General features: G+C 37.0%; 1 protein-coding gene across 3 annotated transcripts in view; it reads right to left on the bottom strand.

The window, feature by feature from the left end:
* Positions 1-222: 222 nt before the first annotated feature.
* GDAP2 (ganglioside induced differentiation associated protein 2) overlaps positions 223-27,768 on the bottom strand; it is a 93,697-nt gene continuing 66,151 nt past the window's right edge. For 2 of the 3 annotated variants that reach the window (XM_003933529.4, XM_010344070.3), the window contains exon 14: positions 223-21,799. In XM_003933529.4, coding sequence (XP_003933578.1) covers positions 21,752-21,799 — 48 coding nt within the window. In that variant the 3' untranslated portion in view covers positions 223-21,751. Of the gene's footprint in view, positions 21,800-24,624; positions 24,689-27,768 lie in introns of all 3 variants that reach the window. The other variant, XM_074381194.1, reaches the window with a different exon arrangement.

The following is a 27,768-nucleotide window of genomic DNA, read 5'->3' as shown; positions in this document are numbered from 1 at the left end:
GACTGGGAAAGAATATATTAATATGTTGCCTATCAAGATTCTCACTGGATGGAGGACCAAGTGAAGAGGAGCTTTCAGGTGGCTGATTACATTTTACTGCAGATGTCTGTAAGATATTTTTAAAAATTTAACATCACCATCAGGCTATACAATGCATAAAGCTAAGGACTATGACCATCTTGTGCAAGACTGTATCCTTAGAGTGTAGTACATAGTAGCAGCTTAACAAACCTGCTCTTTAGCTGGACACAGTAGTGTGGGTTCAGTTACTGACAACTATAGTCGATTGTCATTATATGCAGTAATGTTTTATAAAGTCACCATAAACAATGAATTAGTGAATACTAAAACACTGCTCCTAGTGGAAATACAGAATGAGGTTCCTGAGAGCCTCTGGTCACAACATTTTCATCAACTTCTTAATACATAATCTTATTTTACATTTGTTCCTGTTTAAAGACATCTTATTTAACAAATATTGTTGATTCCTTAACATTGAATTCAACAGCACTAAACTCATGCTTAAACAAAACTTATCTAAACATGTCTTTTCTCTCTAAAAGCACATCAAAGCACTAGGAAGACTAGACAGCACTTCAGCACTATGCTAGAGACCATTTTAAACAGCAAAATCACCAATAAAAGGAGCAAGCAAGAAAGAAAGTAAGAAACAAACAAAAAAAAACAACCAAAAATCATGGCACTAGACCATGAAAAGGAAAGTTATTGATGAGAGCCGGAACAAGAAGGCAGAGTATCACCTTGTTCTACCTGAGTTATTTTGCTGTCCTGAGAAAGACAAAACAGAAACTCTTCTGTGCAATTAAGAGTAAAAATGGATCCAAAATGTACTTTGCAGTGATCAACCACATGCTCAGCAGTTCCACAAAATGCGGCTTGATTAAGAGCTATTTTTATCTTTGGATGGTTACATAAAGAAGGAGACATTAGAAAGATGATCATGGAACTAAATGATCACCAAAAAGTAAAATGCCTTGGTTGGCTACTAGAATGTTAAAAAAAAAAGGCATATTTACAGTAAACAGATTATATGTCAGTGAGTAAAAATAAAGAAGGAATAGAACCGGCTAGAAATATATTCAGAAGAAGTTCAGCGGAAGTCACAGGTGGCTACTAAGAAAAGGCAGGATGTATCAGAACTTCTTAATAACATGCCACACTAAATTCTTTGGATTCTGCTAAAGAGTGAGGTGAAATGGATGTGTTTCTTCTCTGTTTCCTAGCCTAGGAAAGGAGGCATGCTGATGATGGTGCCCAGGTTTGTATAGGCAAGCCTTATGTGCAGGTAGCTCCGCAGGTAGATACTAAGCACCCATTGGTGCTCATTCTTTCTCTTGTGTGTATGCAGAGGCTCAGCTGTCAGGAAGGACAGGAACAGCTCTGGCCAGTTAGGCTTAATGGCTCATTTTAGTTATTCTGGGTGATTGAATCTCCACAATTACAGAGGGCTGCACAAAACTTCTTGGCAAGATTGCCTCATCATTACCTCACAGCCTTACCATAAGGCTCCATGCCTTGCAGGTTTAAAGCATAAGCTAACTATCTCTAGGCCTAGTATCTGGTCATTAATGAGGCTATTTGGGACCTGAAACCCAATACTCACTTATATTACCCTTGCCTGGAAAAAACAAAAGTACTAAGGGTTAACGCTGTGAAGCAAGTGTCCAAACTGAAGGAAAGATCATTTGGCTGTACCCAAAAAAGTATTCTAACTTAATTTGCATGGCTTCCTTGCTCTTATGACTCATCAAGTGGTTCCCAAATCCTAATTGATCAAGTGGTTCTCTTGTCTTAGATATTTTTTGGTACCATATGCAAAAGCACAATTCATTTATTCTTTCAATAATTATTTGAGAGCCCACTATCTGTCAGAAACTGTTCAAGGAAAGGACTCTTTGCTTGCTGGATTGTGGGGAGATCCATGAAATCTGGAGGAAGGGGGATGGGCAGCAAAGGGTGCTTGGCTCAGGACAGCAGCTATTATCAACTTATACGGAAGAAAGTAGTTCAGTATTTTTAACCATTGATGTGGCTGAATAGAAGCCTGGTAGTAAGTCTCATGTAGAAAATAATGGCATATGACCAAAATGTGAATAGAAAGACTTGTTCCAGAGACAGAGAAAGAAAATACTTAGGTTTTACAATGGAACTTTTTAGGGGAACCCTTAAAATAAAGTGGGAAAGGGAGAGTAGGTAAGAGCAATACTTTAATGTTTTCTAAGCAGCAGATTTTGTTTTTATACTATTATGTGAAAACAAAACTAATCTTATTTACCTGGAGTGTGTCATGATCTCAAGGTCTGATGTAAGGTGATTAGGGTACAAAAACAACAGATGCTTTATAGGAGAAAGAATATAAACCAGTAACACCTGAACTTAGTAAAACCTGAATATTGATAACTTTCTCTCATTGATGTAACAGGAGGCAGTGGAGTCAAAAATTAAGCTGTAAGTCATGACAAGAAGCAGAAGCAGCAGGTCTGTTCTGAGCAATGTACTAGCTTCAGACTTGGTTGGCCTTCAGGCAATGAAGGGTAGATATTCCCCTCACAGCTCTATTTCTGAAGACAAAAAATTGCATGTTAGGCTTAATAGGCTTCTCACTTTTCATTTTGAAGTAGTTTGGATCTGACAAAAGTCATTTTTAGGTATTAAAAACTCATTTTTAAGTATTAGGTTTTGAGAAGACATTTAAGATACTAAAAGAGTTTTAAAAAGTATGGCCAAGAGCTATGAGCAGACTGTAAAGAGAGAAAAAAACAACATTTTAGGCCTATGTAATGCCCTCAACATGAACACTGAAAAAGGAAAGAAACCAGACATCTAAAAATCCAGTTGCCATACCTATGGAAAGAATTCTAAACAATGTTATTCAGAGTGTGGTGAATAGCATCTTCTTTCAATAGTTTGCCAAATCCTAAATGCAAGGCTTCTCAGTTAGAGATCTGATTTATCTGGAAGGATGATCCGTAACTTTAAGATGTTTTTCAAAGCCATCCCTAACCTAAGAAAAGATTAAGAACCACTGGCATAAATTCATTCATTTATTCAACAAGCATTTATTCAGTGCCTACTATATACCAGGTACTAGTCTGAGCACTGGGGTAGTGCAGAGGGAATCCAATGAGGTCTCCACTCTTCACGGAACTTCCATTCTAATAAGGATGTTGGAAGCGTTCATGAGTGTTTGAGTCTAATGCACTTGGGCTTAGGCACTGGTATGGCAACCTGGAACAGGTTTTTATGGCTCCCTGAACCTCCATTTCTTCCCCTATAAAGCAGGAATAAAGATCAGAACTTAAATGATTCAAATATCTAGCACAGGGATAAAAAGTCAGTAATTTAATTATTATTTATTATTAAATTCCCTTCACCAGGAAAAAGTAGGTATGGGTTACAGATATATCACTACTCCAGTTTTTATAGATGAAAGGTTAAGCTCAAAGGGGTTGCATGAATTGTGTTAGGCAAGGGAGTGATTAATATAACTGTGCTCTGAGGTAACTAGCTGATAGATTGGCTAGCTCTTGATCTCTCTCTTCCATAATGCTTTTCCCTAATTAGGGCTCTGCTGGATTCATCAGCTTTAAAGAACCATTTAATTATTTAAAATAGGGATTGGTGAATTAAGACACACTGCTTGTTTTTATATGGTCCTCAAGTTAAGGGTGGTTTCTACATTTTTAAGTGGTTGAACACAAAGAAAAATAGTATTTTCCTTATACTTGAAAATAATTAGAAATCTAAGTTCTAGTCTCCATAAATAAAGTTTTATTGGAACACTGTACACCCATTTGTTAATGTATTGCTCTAAAATGGCTTTCATGCTACAACAGCATATTTAAATAGTTGTGACAAGAGACCCCATGACCTCCAAAGCCTAAAATATTTACTATCTGGCCCTTCACTAAAAACGTATGCCATTTAAAATGTCATTTTCTCTTGAAGGATAGAAATACCAAATATACATCTTCTAAATTAGTAATGAATATACCTTGAAATTAAAAATCAAGTGTATCTGATATGTGCAGAGTGATCACAGCAGTTAGAATATTTAAATGAGACAACAAATAATATTTATGAGCATTTTAGAAGTATTAGTCATTTTTTCCTCACAACAACTCTAAGCAGCAAGTACTTTTTACATCTGAGAGAAGTGAAATTCTAAAAGGTTGGAAAATATATCAGAGGCCACAAAGCTGGTAAATAGCTGGGCTGCAATTTGAATTGAAGCCTGTACTTCTATCTACCAGACCAATATCACATAATGGTTAGCTCAACAGTAAGAAGCTTTGTATAGGTAGGCTTACCTAGTCTCTGCCTTTCCAAAATCTATTCCCTGATGCTACCTTATAGCTAGATTCGTTACTTTTCTAAGATAGTTTGTGCCTTCTGTAAAATGAGAAAAAATCCTAACTTGCGAGGTTTTTCCTTTTCATTGACAATATTCAATATAATTGCCAGGTTATTGTAAAGACTTAATATATTTACAATGCCCTACATGTATCAATATATCACATGTACCCCCAAAATGTGTGCAACTATTATATATCAATCAAAAATGATCATACATTAGGTCACATAGAAACTTTAATAAACTAGTGTGTGTGTGTGTGTGTGTGTGTGTGTATGTATATATACACACACATATGTGTATATTACAATGCCTGAATACTATATTATATATATATTACAATGTAAAATATATATGTATATTTTTTATAATGCTTGGCATACTATAAATGATAGCTTCTACTATTTCATTACTATTATTTAGGAGATATTTTCCTAAGATGCACATGCACAGCAAATCTGCTAACCCAACTCTAGGTCAGCTATAAGAATTGCAAAGACAATTAAATATGTTCCCTAGCCCCTAAAAGAAGCCCTAGCAATCATTCCCAGGCTGCCGGTGCTTGTTAGGCAGCTCCTCCTTCTGGAGATGGTTTCTGCACCCATGGTAAAGGAAGGGAGGGACATTACTGCTGAGTTGGAATGAGGAGTTGGTAATACGTCCTATGTCAGTTCTTCATAGCTGATGAACGGTGCTTGCCTATGAGAAAGTGGGTGCTCTACAGGAAGAATCAACATTAGCATGTGGAGAAGAAACAGCTTTATGTAGAAATAGGAGAGGTGGCAGTTGTGAGGAAAGGTAATGGTAGTTGTAATTTTTACTCTAGAATTATCTTTTTTGAAAAAGAAAACTAGAGAGACTGAGACACTGGAATGTGCTATGACATTACTTTGAACCCCTAGCAGGGGAAATATCTGCTACAAGATTTCCTTAGTCTCTAATCTGGTGGCAGATATTTCCCCTGGTCACAAACTTAGGGGTTTATCTTCCATTGATGAACAAGCAATAATTACCTTCCTAGTGTGGGCCAGGCACTGTGCCAAGTACTGTGATCAGATCTTCTCAACTGATTCTCACAACTACCCTGTGAAGTAGATGTTGATATCTCCATTTTATAGATGTGAAAACAGATTTGGAAGGGGTAAGTGATGCTGAACCTGGCCCAGCAGTGCTGGTAAGAATCGGAGTTAGGATTGAATCAACTCTTTTGACATCTGTTCCACTGCCCTTTCAACTACTCCTTAGCTGCCACTCATGGCTAGTGTTCTTTGTGGAGACAATGCCCTACATGTATCGAAATGTCACATGTACCCCCATGTGTTAATTTGTTAATTAATTCAACAAATCTTTACGAGACACATCATGAAGAAGTGTCTAAGAGGGAGCACACACTGCAGTAAAACCCAGACATGGGAGGAAGCGTGGAAGACATTGGGAATAAGGAATGATATGGGTATGGAGATTTTTAGGATGTTGAAACTGTTCTACAATAGATTGTGGTGATGGTTATAAAACTGTTGGAGTATACTACAAATGATTAGACTGTACACTTTAAATGAATAATATTTATAATATGTAAATTATATCTCAATAAAGCTGCTAAAAAATTAAAAATAAATATACCAAAAAAGGATACACCATAAAAGATTAGAATAGAAATAGGCATATGTCATATGTCTTTACATTAAAAGAGAATATTGTGCAGGATTATGATATTATAGTTTGATTTTAGTACATGCCACAATAAATAATTATAAACATAAGAACAAAAAAAAAAAAAACAAAAAAAAAAACAAAAAACCCTAGGTATGGCCAGATGCAAAGGTTCATGCCTAGAATCCCAACACTTCGGGAGGTGGAGGCAGGAGAATCATCTGAGCCCAGGAGTTTGAGCCCAGGAGTTTGAGCCCATAGCGAGATTCTGTCTCTACAAAATAAAAAAATTTAGCCAGGTGTGGTGGTGTATGCCTGTAGTTCCAGCTTCTCAGGAGGTAGAGGTGGAGGACTGCTTCAGCTAGAGAGGTAGAAGCTGCAGTGAGCCATGATCATGCCACTGTACGCCAGCCTGGGTGACAAAGTGGTATCCTCTCTCTCTAAAAAAAAAGGGATTCCTATTTCTTTCCTGTGTAACTCCCAAAGCTGTTATGTTAGGCTCAAAATTAGGTTTGCTGCGCAGGTGTGGTGGATCATGCTGCAATCCCAGCACTTTGGGAAGCTTGGGCAGAAGGATCGCTTGAGGACACGAGTGTGAGACTAGCTGGGGGAAGATAGCAAGACTCAGACTCAACAAAATAAATAAATAAATAAATAGAATTTTAAAAAATTACATTTGCTAGGACACCTTTTTCCATACCAGTAAGATGGATTTAACAAGAAAGCACTGAGCACCTCTTAGTTCTAGTCTTGTACTAAGTGCTTTACAAAGAAAACCAACTGTAAAGCATACTTATGCTTCCTTTCCAAACTTTAAGTTCATTTCTCTATGGATTGAGAAGCAGAGTCTGAACACACAGGAATATATACAAGTTTTGACATAGATGGGAATCGAAAAGAGTTCCCTCTTAATTTCAAAAGTTCCCACTGATTCATGATCCCAACAAATCAATGGTATAATTCAACAACTGAGGTTAAAGTTAGTACCTTATTCCTACTTGAACTCAAATGTAAATGGTGCTGGATTTGATTCTTTCCTTGAGTAAAAGCTGCCAGAATTAAGGCTTTTCAATTTCTTTTCCAGCTTTACAGGATTTGATAAGCCTAAAGTAAAGCATCACATAACATCAGTAAACACAAAGGGATTTTAACATTAGAATTTACTTTTAGAAAAAGAGGCAAAAGCCAAGTAAGTTGATACTAGGAACTTACTTTAAAGATGCTCTGGAAGTCCCAGACTATGTTCTTAGGGCAGTACAGATGCTGTGCTATCTGATAACCTTCTACACTGACCACATAGGATAAACTGAAACAGTATGAGAAGGATGAGGCTGAGACACTGAAAGATCTGGATGTGCTTTCCAAATCATTACATAAACATGAATCTTAATAGACTTATTAAACGACGCGCAAAGATTATACTAAAAATGCATTTTCAAGAAAGTTGAAAACCAGGTTATCTTTTGTTTGTACAAAATTATTCTACATATAAATATTCTGTTTCACCCATTTCAGTTCATCTAGGGTTACAACATATTATGACTAAAGTCCATTAAGCAGTCAGTGTCTCTCAAGTTTCGACAAATTATATTGTTTCTGTGTACATTTGAAGTTTATAACTTGATAATTCATTGGTTGAAGTTATGGCTGTTTGTCTATATTAGGGTTTATTAGGAAAAATACTCTTTGCTGACTTTGGAAAGGCTTATTTTTTTCTGTGCTTACTCATCTCTAAGGAACAAAGACTAAACCATATAAATAAAAATCCTCCCCACCATTTCAATAGGCTAAAAACCCTTAATACAACACAAATAACGCAAGCATTTAAAGAGGATGAGCTCAGATACTTAAAATTTGAAAGCTGTATCCCCTTAGTTACTTTTGAAAGTACTTAGCATGTGAAAATAACCAATGCTTACTAAACAAGAGGTGTTAATATTTGTATACATTATCTCTAGAGATACCTCAATATCCAATTACATGTACCCCATCTTCCTGTCACTCCACCCTCTATTTTACAGATGACAAAGTGCAGAGAGAGATGATGCAATCTAACATCACACTGCTAGTAAATGCCAGAGCCAGGATTACAAGGACTCTTAAACCTTGATGTAGATGTAAATTGCCTGGGGCACCTTGATAAAATGGAGTCTGATTCTGTAGCACTGGGGTGGGGCCTGAGAGTCTATATTCCTAACATGTCAAGGTTCCTGACCACAGACCTTCCTTTGAGTAGTAAGATTATCACAAGATTCAGTAAAGAACATCTAGATGTTCCTCCATTCCGTTTGTTTTACAGTATTGGCATACATAATCTTATTGTGCTTTACTTTATTGTGCTTGGCAAAAAAGAGTTTTTTTTTAAATTGAAGTTTTGTGGCAATTCTGCACCAACTACATCTACCAGTGCCATTTTTTTCCTACAGTAGGTGCTCAATTCATGTCTCTGTCACATTTAGCAAGAGTAAGACACTGCAACACTGATGTGCCAATATTGCAAGAACATTTCCAATTTTTTCATTATTATACTAATATGGTACTCAGTGAACTTTGATGTTGCGACTGTAATCATTTAGTGGACACAAACTACGCCCATATAAGATGGAAAACTTCACTGATGAATGTTGTGTTCTGACGGCTCCACTGACCAGCTGTTCTACTGTCTCTCGCCCTCTCTGAGCTTCCCTATTCCCTGAGACACAGCAATACTAAAATTAGGCCAATTAATAACCTTACAATGACCTCTAAGTATTCATTGAAAGGAAGAGTCACATATTTGTCACTTTAAATCAAAAGCTAGAAATGATTAAGCTTAGGAAGAAAGGCATCAAAAGCCAAGAGAGGGTGAAAGCTACGTTTCTTGCTCCCAACAGTCAAGTTGTGAATGCAAAAACAATAACAAAAAAAGTTCTTAAGGAAATTAAAAGTTCATAACAGTGAGTACAAAATGTGAAGAAATTGAAACAGTCTTATTACTTACTGATAGGGACAAAGTTTTAGTGGTCTGAATATAAGATTAAACCAGCTACAACATTTCCTTAAGTCAAAGCTTAATCTACAGCAAGAGCCTAATTCTCTTCAATTCTATGAAGGCTGAAAGGTGACAAAGCTACAGAAGAAAAGTCTGATGCTAGTAGAGGTTTAAGGAAAGAAGCTGTTTCCATAACATAAAACTGCAAAGTGAAGCAGGAAGAACTGATGTAGAAGCTGCAGCCAAGTTATCCAGAAGATCTTGCTAACTGATGAGGGCGGCTACACTAAACAATAGATTTTCAAAGTAGACAATACAGCCTTCTATTGGAAGAAGATGCCTCTAGGACTTTCTTAGCTAGAGAGAAGCTACTACCTGGCTTCAAAGCTTCAAAGGAAAGTCTAATGACCAGTAATGATGAGCATTTTTTCATATGTTTGTTGGCCTCCTGTATGTCTTCTTTTGTAGTGTCTGTTTATATCCTTTGCCCACTTTTGAATGGGCTTGCTTTTTTTCTTGTAGATCTGTTTTAGTTCTTTGCAAATTCTGGAAATCAGCCCCTTGTCAGATGGGTAGACTGCAAAAATTTTTTCCCATTCTGTTGGTTGCCGATTCACTCTAATGACTATTTCTTTTGCCATGCAGAAGCTGTGGAGTTTGATTAGGTCCCATTTGTCTATTTTGGCTTTTGTTGCCAATGCTTTTGGGACGGGGGGTGGGGAGGTGGGGAGAGATAGCATGGGGAGAAATGTCAGATATAGGTGAAGGGGAGGAAGGCAGCAAATCACACTGCCATGTGTGTAGCTATGCAACAATCTTGCATGTTCTTCACATGTACCCCAAAACATAAAATACAATAAAATAAAAAATAAAAAAAAAAAAATAAAAAAAGAATGTCTCTCTTATTAGGGGCTAATGCAGCTGGTGACTTTAAGTTGAAGCCAGTGTTCATTTGCCAGTCCAGAAATCCTATGGCCCTTAATAATTATCCTAAATCTACTGTACCTGTGCTCTAGCAATGGAACAACAAAGCCCAGATGACAGCCTATCTGTTTACAGCATGGTTAACTGAATATTTAAAGCCATTGTTGAGATCTACCTCTTAGAAAAGAAGGTTTCTTTAAAAATATTGTAGCAGGAGTGGCTGCTGGAAATAGATCTCTCGAACACCAAATAAAGGAGGGAGGAGTTTATTTGGCTGGGAGACCAGGCAGTAATTTGTCAAAAACCCAGCTCATCTAACAAAGGAAGGTTCTGCCTTTATATAGGCTTATACTTTAGATGTTACACGTGGAAGAATCTTAGGTTCATAGTTTTAGGACTCACATATGAAAAGGTTTTGGTTTACAGTTTCAGGAATCACATATGGAAGGGTTCCAGTTTAGAGTTTTAGGACTCACGTGTGAAAAGGTTTCTGGTTTGATCTTCTTTTTAGTAAAAATAGTGCCTTCTGGAGAGTTTCCCCAAGGCCTAGCCTGTCACCTACAGGAAGGTAAAACCGGAGGCTCCAGTCGGTTAACCTCTTCTTCTATTGAAATGCAGCATGATAGTCAAAGGGGAAGTTGATCTGAGAAGCCTGGGTCTCCCTCTTCAATATTACTGTCCATTGGTAATGCACCTGGTCACTCAAGGTCTCTGATGGAGATTTACAAGATGACATTTTCATTCCTGTTACCACAACGTCCACTCTACAGTTCATGGATCAAGGAGTGATTTCAACTTTCCAGTCTTATTACTAATGAAATACATTTTTTTTTTTGGTAAGGCTATAGCTGTCATAGATAGTAATTCCTCTGATGGATATGAAGAGAGTCAATTGAAAACCTTCCATAAAAGACCATTCTAGGTGCCGTTGAGAGCATTCGTGATTCACAGGAGGAGGTCAACATATCAACATTAATAGGAGTTTGAAAGTAGATTCCAATCTTTATGGATGACTTTGAGGAGTTCAAGACTTCATGCAAAAAGTAACTGCAGATGTGGATGAATAGCAAGAGAACTTGAATTAGAAGTGAAGCCTGAAGATGTGACTGACTTGCTGCAATTTCATGATAAAATTTTAATGCATAAGGAGCTGCTTCTTATGGATGAGCAAAGAAAGTGGTTTCCTGAGATGTAATCTATTGGTGAAGATGCTCTGAACACTGTTGGAATGATGACAAGGATTTAGAAGATTTCACAAACTTGGTAAAGCACTGGCAGGGTTTGAGAGGACTGACTCCAATTTTTAAAGAAGCTCTAATATAAGTAAAATGCTTTAAGACAGCATTGCATGCTACAGAGAAATCTTCCGTGAAAGGAACAGTCAATGGATGTGGAAAACTTAATTGCTGATTTATTTTAAGAAATTGCCATAGTCACTCCAACCTTTAGTGGCCACCACCTTGAACAGCCATCAACAAGGTATGATCTTCTACCAGCAAAAATATTATGACTTGCTGAAGGCTCAAATGATCATTAGCATTTTTTAACAGTAAGAAAATTTTAAATTAATGTATGCACACTGGCTTTTAAAAAACATGCTATTGCACACTATAAGCTACTGTATAGTGCAAACATAACTTTTATATGCACTGAGAAATTTAAAAATTCTGGTGACTTGCTTTATTGCAAATATTCACTTTACTGCAGTTATTTCAAATGGAACATACTATACTCCAAGCCATGCCTGTATTTGCACATATGGTGATAGGGATTCAAGATACTTAAGAGCTTCAGTTCACAGTGTCCCAAGTTATGCCAGGGACTTTGTTCGAGGCAAAACTGTGATCATATGTCACTGACTTACTCTGTGAAGTGGCATTTAATGTATCTCTAGTAAGGCATTTCTTTCACGATGCTGCAATTTATTTCCTCTTAGCTGGAATATCTCTTTTATAATTTTATGTTTCCAGCATCTAGCAGATAGGCCAAAAGTTTCATGCAGAAAGCTGAGCACCAAACTCTTATTCTTTTCCTCCTGGGCCCGCAGACTACATTTTCTAGCCTCCTAAACTTGCACTTACGTGTAGCCAAGTGACTGAGTTCTACATGATGGCATTTGAACATAAGTGGTATGTGCCATCTCCAGGTCTGGCATATTCAAACTTTGTGGGCAGGTCTTCCATGCTGTTTTCCCATCTGCCAGCTTGAAGCAGAAAAGCACGAATCCTTTGGGAGCCACATGTTGAAGCTGGGCAGAGCCCCAGTATTGAAGATGCTTAGGTCTCTGAATCAGGACTTGGAGAAGAACTGCTTGCTCATCAAGAACATCTGTTTAGGTTTTACATGAAAAACACATTTCAATTGTGGTGAAGCCATTATGCATTTTCAGATTGTTTGTTATAACAACTAATATTATTTTAGCATATAGATCCTTAGTAATGATTTGCTGAATGGGTAGAAGAAGTATAGAGTTTCTCTGTATTGTGATCTTGCCCATTTCATGCAGGAACAAGCTAGAATTTCTATGCCAGCAAATTCATGTCAGAAAAATGAGCACACAGGTAAGAATTCATTTCCTCCTGTGAGAGCTTCCATAATTTTACTATGAAGCTTATCTTGGTACACTTTCGGCACTTGATAGGGTATCACTGTCAAAGTCTGCGCAGTTTTCTAGGTGGTGTAAGTTCATCATATTCAGATGAACATTTTCTTAGTGTTACTTTTTTGCCCAAGAGGTGGTTCTAAATGCTGTTTTCCTGTTTACCTTTGCTGAAAGGAGGAATTTCTATTTAAGGGATGAGACAGTAAATGAGCATTTGTGTAAAAAAAAAAAAAAAAAAAAAAAAAACCCAAATGTTTAAACTTAACATTAAACCTACCTCAAAATATTTTCATACTCCCAGAATGATGATTGCTAACCTCTGCTGCTAATTCCCGAACTCTGGTCCTCCCCTGGAACTTGGCTAAGCAAATGTCACGTGAATAAAAAATAAATAATGAAAAAAAAAAAAAAGAACAAAACAAAAAAACTTCTTTAGAGGACATAAGAGGGAATGTTAAAGTCTAACAGCTGTGCAAATGTAGTTATCAACCAAACAGCTCAAGCTATCAGTGGCAAAGTCACCCTGAAACAACCTAGAATCTACATGATTTAGCTCTTAGTCCAACCTGCTTTAACTAGCTTGAGCCTCCATTTCTTCATTTTTAAAATAAGAGGTTTCAGTGTAATAAATAAATTTCATCATAAATTTTAACACCTAATTTACTATTAGAAATAAAATTGATACATAACATAAGCTACATACTTAAAAATACATTTTATAATTTATTATTTCAAAATGTAAATGCCAGCCACATCTAAACTAGAAAACATAAAGAAATAGTCAAATGCCTTAAAAACCTACAAATAAAAAATAAGTTTGGATTTTAAAGAAGCAAAAGACTAGAGGTCATCCTATTCAAGAAGTAAAAGTTACATAAAAATGTCTTATTTGTATTCAGTAAGAGAGAGGAACATAACTTTATGTGAAGTAGGCTTACAATTCAATTCAAGTAACATGGCTGAAATGAAGAAAAGTAGGAAGACTGGGCTCTATCTATAAATGTTATGCCAGAGCAATTATCTTTTTCTTTTGGAGACAAGAGTCTTGTTCTGTCACCCAGGCTGGAGTGCAGTGATGCGATTTCAGCTCACTGCAACCTCCACCTCCCAGGTTCAAGTGATTTTCCTGCCTCAGCCTCCTGAGTAGCTGGGACTACAGGTGCATGCCACAACGCCCGGCTAAGTTTTATAGTTTTATAGTTTTTTTTTTTTTTTTTTTTTTTTTTTTTTTTTTTTTTAGCAGAGATGGGGTTTCACCATGTTGGCTAGGCTGGTCTCAAACTCCTGACCTCAGATGATCCACCCGCCTCAGCCTCCGAAAATGCTGGGATTACAGGCGTGAGCCACTGCACCCGGCGAAGCAATTTTCTTATGGTGTGATATGTTGAAGTAGTAATGAAGTATTACAGAAAACATATATTCTATCTTGATAACCCACACATATGGAGAGAAATTAGTTCAGTAAACTTAAAGACTCTGGAGATGTAGAAAAGAGGCTGCAATGGAAAGAATCAGTAACTCCCACAACATAGATCATAATTATTGTGTTATCTAGGATTCAATAACGGACATATTTTTAAAATAATCTTAATTAACAAAATTCAATAACAGCCTCATATTTCCTATATTTTCATTACTTTAGTAATTTGGGCAAATTTATGTTTCAGTAAGTAGAGAAAATTTTTAAATTTGATACCTATCATCTTTGTTAATAGTTATCAGATTAGTTTCTTTTGCAACTCTCTCCTAGTGTTTTCTCCCATTACCCAAAGAGAGATAAAGCAAAACAAACAGAAATCTAGCCAATAGTATGTTTCTTCATTTTTCAGAACTGCAGTTCGTCTTAGAAAACAGAAAAGATAGAAGACTGACTAGAAACTATTTTAAAGTTTTGAAAGCTGTTTTACATATGAACATTAAGATGTTTGCACACTACTTCACACAAACTGACATGGAATATCAGAATAATACTGATTGGGGGGAATGCTTTGGCAAAAGGGTTATATGGCAATTTGGGGAGAATCTGATGTTATTAGTTACTGATCATAAATATGCAAGAGAATAATAATGCCAATATTAGGACCACTGAGCCCAATGGTCCTAATATTCCTGCATGGCAGCACAATCTGGCATGACTGCCTTTAAATGAAATCTGTATTTATCTCATGCCAATTTGAAATCAACACATCATTCAATCTTTAAAACGAAATTTAGCTATTTTACCCTCTATAGAATCATTAATTTGATATTTTTGAGAAAGTATAGGACAAAAACCTTTTTAAATAAGCAATTTACATTGATATTTTATACTTAAATTATTTTTTATGAAAGCATGAGCTTTGGAGTCAGATTTGGATTTGAATCCTGATTCTACCACTCAATATGGAATATATATATAAAGAGCTTAGCAAAGTTCTAGGCACATAGTAAATACTCAAATGTTAGCTGTTATTATTTCTAATCAAAGCAGTGGTGGCTGTCATTATAAACACTACTATGCCTGCTTTATGTACACTATTGCATTTGTTCCTTCTAATAATTCAGTTATTATTATCTCCAGTGAATACAGGAAAACACTGAGGTTCAGAAAAGGCTGAGAAACACACCCAATGTCTGAGTGTGTCAGAAGCCAAAGTGTCTACTATGTTACTGACCACTAAATTGCTGCTTCTTAAACTGGGTCCATGAGAAATTCTGTGGCGTATGTAGGTTGTCAGGAGTAGGAAAGTGCCCATGAACTTACTATGAGAATTAAGCATTATTAATGTTGATGAAACATTTTAAAATAATTAATATTCATGTTCTGAACTATTTGGATAACTACTAAAACCCAATATTGGCAGAATCATTTCAGTGCTTAGCTTTGCATTTGCATTTACTTCCTTTTTAAGGGCCAGTTCTACATTAGTGGGGGAAGGCTTATGGAGAACAGAGGCTCTTTTAATAGGGGAATGATGCATTCAGGCTAGCAGGGAACCAAATAACATCACTATGTGCTGAACAAATTAAATCGTCTGAATAGAAAAAAACAGGGTCAATTGGGTCACCACATAACACATGCCTGCTGAACTGAAGAGAGCCTGTACTGCAGCACTCAGTACCATAATCACACTATAATTGATGATTTCATTTTGTCAAAACATCACCATCCATAATATTTAATACTATTTTAAATTTTAGTAGTTTTATAGTTTTGCTTGTGTCAACCTGTAAACCTGTTCTGGTTTTATACTTGTGTAAGACCTATAAACATAAAGCATTTATACTTAGTTTTATGTATATATTATTTAGATAACATTATAACAAATACGTTAACCAAAAACTGAGGGGCTAAGAGACTTTTTCCTTATTAAAAAATGACGTACATTATTCAGGTTTGAGAAAACTGGTCTACACAGTCCTGCTTGTGAGTGTGGTCTTCAGCAGGTCACTTAACTTCTATTACCACCAACCTCACAGGAATTATAAGAGGATTAGAAGAGATGATGAATATTAAGAGTGCCTGGACCACAGAATGGATTACAATAATAGTTCTGTCTCCTTTCCTTGAGAGAAAATCTGGAAGCTAAATGTAGTCTATGCTCTTTTACTCTAACTGTGGTCTGGGGACCAGGAAAATTGGTAACACCTAAGAGGTTGTTGCAAACTGATCATTCTAGAAGCCGCCCCAGAACTACTGAATTGAAATCTCCATTTAATAATATTCCCAGCTGATTTGATACATTCACATGAAAGTTTAGGAAGCACTAGTCCAGGTCTCCATAGAGAATGCTGACAATAAAATTCACTGAGTTTTTAACTACTCTTCAGGTTAACTTTGGTAATTAGAGAAAGCCTGATGTAAATGGCCAAAAAATAATGTCCCATCCTGGGATTTAATATAAACATTATTATTTCACTACTGATTCTTTATAGGCTATATTTGTATAGTGTAAGACCCTCTTTAAAAGGGATCTAACTTCTAATTCAGAATCAGCCAAAAATATTTTAAAATGCAAAGTTTTCATAAATGCTTTCTGAATTTTCAGTAAACAGATTGTAAGCATTAGGTTTCCTTTGCCCAATAGCAATGAAAATAATTTCTATGTGTTAAGCTCTTATTTAGCTCACAAGATCTGGTCTAATAAAGTCCTGTCTCAGTCTGTGACGACTGCGTGCTTACATTAACAGAACACATTACAAAAAAAAAAAGGTGTGACTGTGTATACAAAATGTATTATCTTTACTGTCCAACAAAAGTATCAGATTACATTCTGCAGTTGTGATTTTGTTAGTGTAATTTACCTGGAGTATATCTATGCTTTTCTTCCTGAACTCAGTGGTCCTACACATTTAAGGCATGCTGTACTTGAAAAGATTCAAAGAAGCTGTTCTTGGGAGTGTAAAAAATAAAGTTAGTAATTAACACATAAGAGAGTCACTAATATCTAAAATGATCTTGATACCTCTGTTTAAGGACTAGTTCAGTAAGTCAAAGCTTGAACTAGGTTATTTATTGCTCTATGTTCTTTACATAGGGACCACAGAAGTCAGACTCTAAGAATGCAAAGTCAAGCAGATTATGCATATATGCTTGTGCATGTATATATATGTATATATGGTTAGGCCTACCAGGCAATCCTTATCAGACCCGGGTTTATAAAATGACCTAGATTATAGATATGTTATGAACTGAATGCTTGTGTTCTCCACCTTGCCTGCAAATTCATATGACATAAAAAGTGATGGGATTTGAAGGTGGGGCCTGTAGGTGGTAATTATGTTATGAGGGTTGAGCCCTCATGAATGGGATTAAGGTCCTTGTAAGAAGAGACAGGAAAGTGACCATGTTTTTCTCTCTCTTTCTGCCAAGTGAGAATATAGCAAGCAGATCATCTGCAAACCAGAAGAGGGCCCTGATCAGGAATTGCACTGGATGGCACCTTGATCTTGGGGTTTCTCAGCCTCCAACATTTAGAAATAACGTGTTGTTATGCCCCCCAGTTTATGGTATTTACCAAAATGACTATGGTAAGGTAAGGCCCTCCTTCATTCTTCATGGTCTCAGGTAATTGCAAAACAAGAGTTAATTATATGCCAAGCAGCAGCAGTGCTAACATAATTAAAACACTCTAGTGCATGTAAATTATGATGATTACAACTTGAGAAATCTGTAACAGAAACCTGGCCAGGTGGGGTGGCTCACGCCTGTAATCCCAGCACTTTGGGAGGCCAAGGCAGGCGGATCAATTGAGGTCAGGAATTCGAGACCAGCCTGGCCAACACGGTGAAACCCCGTCTCTACTAAAAATACAAAAATTAGCAGGGTGTGGTGGTGTATGCCTGTAATCTCAGCTACTGAGGAGGCTGAGACAGGAGAATTGCTTGAAACCTGGAGATGGAGATTACAGTGAGCCAAGATCGCACCATTGCACTCACTCCAGCCTGGGTGACAGAGCGAGACTCTGTTTTACACACACACACACACACACACACACACACACACAAAAAAAAAAAAAAAAAAAAAAAAAGAAAGAAAGAAAGAAAGAAAAGAAAAAAAGAAAAAAGAAACCTAACTCCAGTTTTCAAGGTTTTTTATATTACCTTGCAGTTGTTTTGGACCTTAATACAATCAATCCACTGTCACTAGAACCACACAACTCTCCTTTAGTACTTCAAATTCGAATCATTTCTGTTCATATATTAAGCAATTTAAACTCTATATACATACATACAGTCAATGTATCAGGGGAAATACAAAAAGTGATCTTTAGTTTATGCTGAATACTTAATTTTATCATTTATCCATTAACTGTTATATACACAAGACTAAACCTACAGCTTGAATTAAACAATATCCAAGCAAACAGAAAAGAGGAAGAAACAGGCAAGCGATGTTTTTCTACTAGAGTGACTACACTTACCCGTCTTCAGAAAGAAGTGATATTTTCTTTCTTTTCCATTTCAGAAATTTGATTTTAAAAAATCTATTTTTCCTACCAAAAATACTCTAAAAATCCTCTGCTAATTACTTTCAAAATACTGCAGATGCATTTCTTTGAAAAAAAAAATACATGTCAGGTGCGGTGGCTCACGCCAGTAATCCCAACACTTTGGGAGGCTGAAGTGGGCGGATCACTTGAGGTCAGGAGTTTGAGACCAGTCTAGCAAAAATGGTGAAACTCTGTCTCTACTAAAAAAAAAAAAAAAAAAAAAGAACAAAGTTAGCCAGGCCTGGCACTTGTAGTCCCAGCTACTAGGGAGGCTGAGGCAGGAGAATTGCTGGAACCTGGGAGGTGGAGGTTGCAGTGAACTGAAGTCACACCACTGCACTCCAACCTGAGTGACAGGGCGAGACTCTGTCTCCAAAAAAAAAAAAAGAAAGAAAAAAGAAAAAGAAAAAATAAAGCACCAGCCAATAAAATATAACACACATTAAAGGAATATGTACCATTTGCCCTCAAGAGTCTAATAAAGGCTTACCTTTTAAGAGGTAATTTTCAGTAACGAGAAACTTGGATATAGATGAATTAAGAACCCAAATACATGTGGAAGCAAGAAATGTACTTGTTTTAAAAATATTATGCCTTGTATGATTAATAAATTATTTAATAAATTTTATTATTTAATAGTTTATTAATCATGCAAGGCATGATTTTATAACTTGTGTCTTCAAAAATTCAATTATGATTTGGCATAACCAAAGGTTTAATTACAGACTTGGTGGTGCTTTGAAATAACATCAGATGCTGGTGGTCATCTCCACCTAGTCTCTCCTTTATCCTCTAATCTGTCATTAAAAATGGCATGTGCTATTCAAGCTAAAAGTTTTCACGAAGGCAGACTGGTTTACCAAATGTTACTTAATCATTTCAATATCAAGGTCACTATGTTTCTCCTCTAGGATTTGGTACTTTAAAGTAACTTCATTCTATAACACTTCAGACATCTATAAAAGCATGAACTTGGTCCCACATCAAATTTAGTTTCAGTAAGAACAGTGGTCCTTATCTTTCTTTAATCATCATTGAATTATAAAACAGTTGATACGTATATAGTTCTGTACCACCTTTATACTGTAGGACATCAATTGTACTAAAATCTAAGCATATGTAGACTCCTGCTTGTGTTCCTAAACATTAAATATTGGTATGAATATAGCAAAGAAACATTCTTTCAAAATTACTGCCTGTAAGAAATTGTATATATAAATTTGCTTCCTTTCAAATTGGCAAAGTAGCTTACAGACTTTATTATCTATACAGAAAACGGTTCGGGTCAGATGCTTGAGGCAGCCAAGTTCCCATTTAACAAGGAAAAGTTGGCAGACTTTCATAGCTACTCCTTGTGAAAAAGATACCTCAAATATGATCTCACGATTGACTGTAGAAGATGATGTTGAAGTTTCAGACTTTTAAGGCACAGGGCCCAAGGGGTTAAAAAAAAAAGTATTATGTTACGGAAAGTTTAACAGCTGACATCTGACTAGCTGCCTGGATGTGATAACCTAGCGGACATAAAAGAAGACCTTAACATAGATGTATATATAAGGATCAAGTAATTTTAAGGTCTGACACAAAGAAGATGTGTTCAATACATGCAAAAGATAAGAACCTTTATCTAAAAAATGTGAAGCCCCTTCTTGTTTATATGAGAAAATACAGGATGAATTTAATGCAACTATAGGGGGATTTCCCTATTGTAAATGAAGAGAGTATGTTTCTTTGATCTCCAATGAAGAATTAGTTTGGGCAAAAAAGAATGGGCCCTTGGAAGCACTGATTTGGATAGAACAGAAAGGTTCTGCTTTTTTTTTTTTTCTGAATTGCCAATGTACATGATGGGGTGATGAAGATGGGGCCATGGGGAGGTGGCTGTGGGAATTAAAAAAAAGTATAAAGATACCCAGATGGGAATAATAATACTTTGATCTTAATTCAAGAAGAAATGTTTAAAATGGCCAACAGATGCCTCTCACTGAAGTGTAGCATCAAGGGAGGAGCAGCCAGAAGTGATTCCGGACAAAGCAGTAAGGAGGTCATCAGGGTGGGAATTTTATACTAACAGGTCCTGCCCCACAAAAAGAAAAATCACTCGAATGGTATCAAGGACAAGAGGAATACTGTGTAGCATTCCCTCATATATATTTATTCCCATTTAAAAACTAACTGAAGATACCCCACCACAACAAAGCCCTTTCTAAATGCTATCTTCATGATACCTCTGTGAGGTAGACAGCATAATTCTAATTTTTATTCATAAGCAAGCTAAGGCACAAGTCGAGCCTGAGTGGTAAAAGTGGTCTGCAAATTATCAGGTCCCTGGATTTGTTCACTGTGACATACTTCCTTCATACTGATGCAGGCAACTGAAGAGATGCTGCTATGAAATGTCCTTAGAGGTAGTAGACCTGATAGCTAAACAAAATCGTTCACGACTCTGGAAAGACAGCACACACTCTGCTCACTACTGGAGTCTTGGGAGATGCTCTTAAGAGTACTAGTATGTGCAGTCCTTCTGAGTAAGACCAGATCATCCATGATTATAGGAGAATGGCTGAAGATACAGTCTACTTGTTTCCCCACACTGTTGAGATTAGAATAGTAGCAATCTTAACAAATTATATCATCCAAGGAACCTCAGTACTTAAACTTTAGTCTTAACTTGTACATTAATAAACTAAGTCCTATATTTGTTAATGATTCTGATGTTTTTTGTCAGATACATTTCCACATTCTTGGTCCCAGATAATTCTCTTTTAACATAGCCAATTTATCTTTAAAAAATGTACATGGTGTTAATACCATGGATCTGAAGCAAACAATGCGTCTCATTAGCATACACGGGATCTGTATATTTCAAGAATCACTTAAGTACACAAAGGAAGCGTGCAATGTTAAAGAGATGACGTGAATAGTCTTGGTGGTTTATCTAATGGGGAATTTGGTGTCCTTCGAGAAACTAAAGATACTCAAAAGTTGCTCCCCATTTCTATTAATGACAATCTAAAAATGAACATTTCCATTTGATATAAATATACAAATTTAAAATGTATGCAGTTCAGAATGGCCTACCATTTTTAGATTGTTTATGTGCCAGAAAATATACAGTCAATAAAAAAATACCAGAGAGGTAGGGACAAAAGGCTCTCTGGGTCTGTACAGCAAAAATGAATATCACTTCAACAGGTAGCGATTTGTGGAGGAAGTGGCATCCTGGGAACCAAGAAGCACTGAAAGATGGCAGGTCACAAATCTGGTGATGGGGGATATGATGTATAATAAGGCCCGTTTTCCTGTGGAAAGAAAAAAGGACAAGAACATTTAAGTAACAGAACCAATTTAACTGCGAATGTGAAAGAAAGGGATATACAGTCACTGAGGTCGTGATATAAAATGTCTAGCACATGTCTGGCACTAAGCGGGCCCTCAGTCATTAGGTAGTTCAACTGGTATCACTCAAAGTATAAAACAGGCAAAGGCAATAGGATGATAATATTGTTTTAAAAATATACCACGTATTGCATATTTTATATGCCAGACATTTTACAGGTGCTTTAAAAATAATCCCTTTAAATCTTCACATAATGCCATGAAGTAGGTAACGTTCTTACTTTACAGAAGGGGAAAGTGAGGATCACACAGATTGCATAATTTACCTGAAGTTACCTAGTTAATAAGCAGCACAACCTGAATTTAAATCCAAATCTATTTGACTCTAACATCCAGATTCTTTTTTGTTAGACTGTTGTCTTACTGAGTGTCAAATCTTAATTTAGAGTTATGAAACAAAAAAGTTATCACAGAGGAACTTAATAGCTAGAACTATTTTGGCAGAAGTGAGTCTTCATGACATGCCTACGTGGCAAGGCTTGTAACAATTACAGTTCTCAGGAAATTTACTACAAGAACAAGATGGAGAATTAAATGCCAAATCTTTAATGTCAATGTAAGGGCAACAAATTACTGTAAGGGTGAATTTTTTGGCCCTTAATTTGGCTAATCTCAATAAAAATCAAGGCAGTTAAGTTTATGATAGAAGGATCCTCGATTAGATTTATGAGACTTAAGACTGGTTTCTCATTTTTAAGGAAAGTATTTCTTTTCAAAGAATTAGTTTTTCAGCAAATCACAGACAGAAAACGCTTAGCACTAGTAAAAGACAATACTTTGGAATGAAGAATTAAGAAGGAAGAAAATAGCATTTCTTCATGTTACATTTACTTTGCAGCTGTTATGGAGCATTAAACCTACGGGGTCTTGAACATGGTAGGTAGTGAAATAGCTTGAGAGACTAAATAAATCAGATACTCGGCCATTCTTCACCACAGATGCTTTGGAGCAAGAATTGATCTTGGGCCATATCCAAGAAAACAAGAACACATCTAGGAAAACTTACCTCTGATTATAAACCTAACTATGTATCAAACAAGATTAAAAAAAAAAAAAGGTAGAAAAAATCCTAGAGTTTGGCTACATTTCTAAAAACTTGAAAAACCTTAATAAAATCTTTTTTTAAAAATTGACAAACGGGACCTAACTAAACTAAAGAGCTTCTGCACAGCAAATCAAATTATCATCAGAGTAAACAGACATCCTATAGGACGGAAGAAAATTTTTGCAATGTATCCATCTGACAAAGGGCTAATATCCAGAATCTATTAAGGAACTTAAGTAAATTTCCAAGAAAAAACCAACTTTATTAAAAAGTAGACAAGGACATGAACAGCCATTTCTCAAAAAAAGACATATATGTGTATATGTGGCCAAGAAACATATGAAAAACAGTTCAACATCACTGATCATTAGAAAAATGCAAAACCACAATGAGATACCATCTCACGCCAATCAGAATGGCGATGACTTAAAGTCAAGAAATGCTGGTGAGGTTGCAGAGAAATAGGAAGGCTTTCACACTGCTGGTGTGAACGTAAATTAGTTCAACCATTGTGGAAAACAGTGTGGCGATTCCTCAAAGATTTAGAACTGGAAATACCATTTGACCCAGCAATCCCATTATTGAGTATATACCCAAAGGAATATAAATCATTCTGTTATAAAAATACATGCATGTGTATGTTCACTGCAGCAGTATTCCCAATAGCAAAGACATGAATCAACCCAAATGCTCATCAATGAATAAAGAAAATGTGCTACATATATGCCATGGAATACTATGCAGCCATAAAGAGGAATCAGATGTTATTTGCAGGGACACGGATGAAGCTGGAAGCGGGAAGATTATTCTCAGCAAACTAATGCAGAAACAGAAAACCAAACACCATATGTTCTCACTTATAAGTAGGAGCTAAACAATAAGAACACAAGGACACAGGAAGGGGAACACTTACTGGGGCCTGTTCAGGGAGGGTTGTGGGGAGAGCATTAGGGAAATAGGCTAATGCATGCTGGGCTTAATACTTAGGGTTGATAGGTACAGCAAACTACGATGGCACACCTTTACCTACATAACAAACCTGCACATCCTGCATATGTACCCCGGAACTTGAAAATAAAAATAAAATAATTATTTAAAAAAATCCCTATAAAAATGTTTCACTAACCAAATCCTGTATCTTGAATATGCATGGAAGCTATACTTATAGAAACATTCCCTGAAGAGATGAATCTATTCTGAGGTTCATCTGAAAAGTTCACCAGCTGCCTTTAAGAATTCTCTATTCTATTCTATTACCATTTTTCCCCTAAGTTTCTCGTATCTACATTAAATTGTGATAAACTAAGAAGCGCAGGTTTAATACTTAATGCCATGAAATAGAATTTCCAATTATTAATCTCACACTGGGCAAGAGACTGCTAAGCAATCAAGTATTTTTTTCTATTTCTAGAAACAATCACAGAAATTTAAGGAACTGTTGCCAGGCAAAATTGTATATTCTCTGCTCTGTTAAGACTGCCAGTTAGGGAGGATCCAAGATGGCCGAATAGGAACAGCTCCGGAGTGCAGTTCGCAGCAAGAATAATGCAGAGGCTGAGTGCCCACTGCATTTCCACACAAATTTTCACTGCCCACAGACCAGGAGATTCCTGGGCCGAAAAATGCCATGAGCTTTCAGCATGGAGGCTTCATCTTGTGCCAGATTGGTGCACAGAAACTCACACAAAGCTGGGCGGCTGTTTCAACTGGTGCCTGGAATGCCTGGGAGACAGAGCCGACCATTGAACTGAAAGAGAGGGGGCAAAGAGAGGGAACTAGGTGATCTGGCTCGGCAGGTACCACCCCCACAAAACAAGCAATCTGAAATGCTCTAGACTGAGAGTTTCGCAGCAAGTGCAGCTGGACCAGGACGGTCCAGCTTAGTGAGGGGAAGGGCAACAACCACTACCAAGGCAGTTCACACGACAGCTGGGGGGAGCCTGCAGCAGCTCAGCAACACCTCTGCTGGCAGACTGTGACTAGACTACTCGGTGCAGGGCAGGGCATCTATGAAAAAAGGCAGCAGCACATCAGGAACTTACAAACAAAGCCCCACCTTCCTAAGACAGAGCACCTAGGAAAAGAGGTGGTTATGAGTACTGCTGCAGCAGACTAAAAGTACCTGCCCAGCAGTTCTACATGGAACAATGGAGCTCCCACCACAGCACATGAGCTCCTATAAGGGACAGACTCTCTCCTCAAGCAGCTCCCTGACCCCTGTATACCCAAAGAGACACCTCATAAAGGAGAGCTCAGCCCGATATCTAGCAGGTACTCTTCTGGGATGAAGATGACAGAATAAGAAACCGGCAGCAACCCTTACTGTTCTGCAGCCCCTGTGGGTGATCCCCAGGCAAGCAGGGTCTGGAGTGGACCTCCAGAAGTCCTGCAGCAGAGGAGCCTGTTAGAAGGAAAACTAAGAAACAGAAAGAAATAACTTCATCGTCAACAAAAAGGACATCCACTCAGAGACCCCATCTGAAAGTGACCAACTATAAAGACCAAAGGTAGATAAGGCCACTAAGATGGGGAGAAACCAGCACAAAAAGGATGAAAACACCAAAAACCAGAACACCTCTCCTCCTCCAAAGGATTACAACTTCTCACCAGCTCGGGATCAAAGATGGACGGAGAATGAATCTGATGAATTGACAGAAACAGGCTTCAGAAGGTGGGTAATAACAAACTTCTCTGAGCTAAAAGAACATGTGCTAACCCAATGCAAAGAAACTAAGAACCCAGAAAAAAGATTAGATGAGATGCTCACTAGATCAACAGCTTAGAGAAGAATATAAATGACTTGACGGAGCTGAAAAACACAGCACAAGAACTTTGCGAAGCATACACAAGTTTCAACAGCTGAATCAACCAAGCAGAAGAAAGGATATCAGAGATTGAAGATCAACTCAATGAAATAAAATGAGAAGGCAAGAATACAGAAAAAAGACTGAAAAGAAATGAACAAAGCCTCCAAGAAATATGGGATTATGTGAAAAGACCTAATCTATGTTTGATAGGTGTACCTGAATGTGATGGAGAAAATGAATCCAAGCTGGAAAACACTCTTCAGGATATTATCAAGGAGAATTTCCCCAACCTAGCAAGGCAGGCCAACATTCAAGTCCAGGAAATACAGAGAACACCACAAAGATATTCCTCAAGAAGAACAACCCCAAGGCACATAATCGTCAGATTCACCAGGGTTGAAATGAAGGGAAAAATGCTAAAGGCAGCCAGAGAGAAAGGTCGAGTTACCCACAAAGGGAAGACACACAGCAGATCTCTCTGCAGAAACCCTACAAGCCAGAATAGAGTGGGGGCCAATATTCAACATCCTTAAAGAAAATAACTGTCAACCTAGAATTTCATATCAAGCCAAACTAAGCTTCATAAGTGAAGGAGAAAGAAAATCCTTTACAGACAAGCAATTGCTGAGAGATTTTGTGACCATCAGGTCTGGCTTACAAGAGCTCCTGAAAGAAGCACTAAACAAGGAAAGGAACAACCAGTACTAGCCACTCCAAAAACGTACCAAATAATAAAGACCATCAACACAATGAAAAAAATGCATTATCCAGCTAGCATCAAAATGGCAGGATCAAATTCACACATAATAATATTAACCTAAAACATAAATGTGCTAAATGTCCCAATCAAAAGATACAGACTGGCAAATTGGATAAAAAGTCAAGACCCATCGGTGCTGTATTCAGGAAACCCATCTCACATGCAAGGACACACATAGGCTCAAAATAAAGGGATGGAAGAAGATTTACCAAGCAAATGGAGAGAAAAAAAAAATGCAGGGGCTGCAATCCTAGTCTCTGATAAAACAGGCTTTAAACCAACAAAGATCAAAAGAGACAACGAAGGGCATTACATAATGGTAAAAGGATCAATGCATCAAGAAGAGCTAACGATTCTAAATATATATGTACTCAATACAGGAGAACCCAGGTACATAAAGCAAGTTTTTAATGACCTACAAAGAGACTTAGACTCCCACACAATAATCGTGGGAGACTTTAACACTCCACTGTCAATATTAGACAGATCAATGAGACAGAAAATTAGCAAGGATATCCAGGACTTGAACTCAGATCTGAACCAAGTAAACCTAATAGACATTTACAGAACTCTCCACCCCAAATCCACAGAATATACATTCTTCTCAGCACTACATTGCACCTACTCTAAAATAATTGGAAGTAAATCACTCCTCAGCAAATGCAAAAGAATGAAAATCATAACAAACAGTCTCTCAGACCACAGAGAAATCAAATTAGAACTCAGAATTTAGAAACTAACTCAGAACTGCACAGCTTCATGGAAACACAACAACTGGCTTCTGAATGTCGACTGGATAAACAATGAAATGAAAGCAGAAATAAAGATGTTCTTTGAAACCAATGAAAAGGAAGACACAACATACCAGAATCTCTGGGCCACATTTAAAGCAGTGTCTACAGGGAAATTTATAGCAATAAATGCCCACATGAGAAATGAGGAAAGATCTAAAATTGATACCCTATCATCAAAATTGAAAGAGCTAGAGGAGCAAGATAAAAAAAACTCAAAACCTAGCAGAAGACAAAAAATAACTAAGATCAGAGCAGAACTGCAGGAGATAGAGACACAAAAAACCCTTCAAAAAATCAATAAATCCAGCAGCTGGATTTATGAAAACATCAACAAAATAAGACAGACCGCTAGCCAGGTTAATGAAAAAGAAAAGAGAGAATAAGCAAACAGATGCAATAAAAAACGATAAAGGGGATATCACCACTGATTCCACAGAAATATAAACTACAATCAGAGATTACTATA

This window comes from Saimiri boliviensis, chromosome 11, assembly GCF_048565385.1.
Source record: "Saimiri boliviensis isolate mSaiBol1 chromosome 11, mSaiBol1.pri, whole genome shotgun sequence".
Taxonomy (NCBI): domain Eukaryota; kingdom Metazoa; phylum Chordata; class Mammalia; order Primates; family Cebidae; genus Saimiri; species Saimiri boliviensis.
Note: the sequence above shows the minus strand (reverse complement) of the source record. Positions and strands in the feature narration are given on the sequence as shown.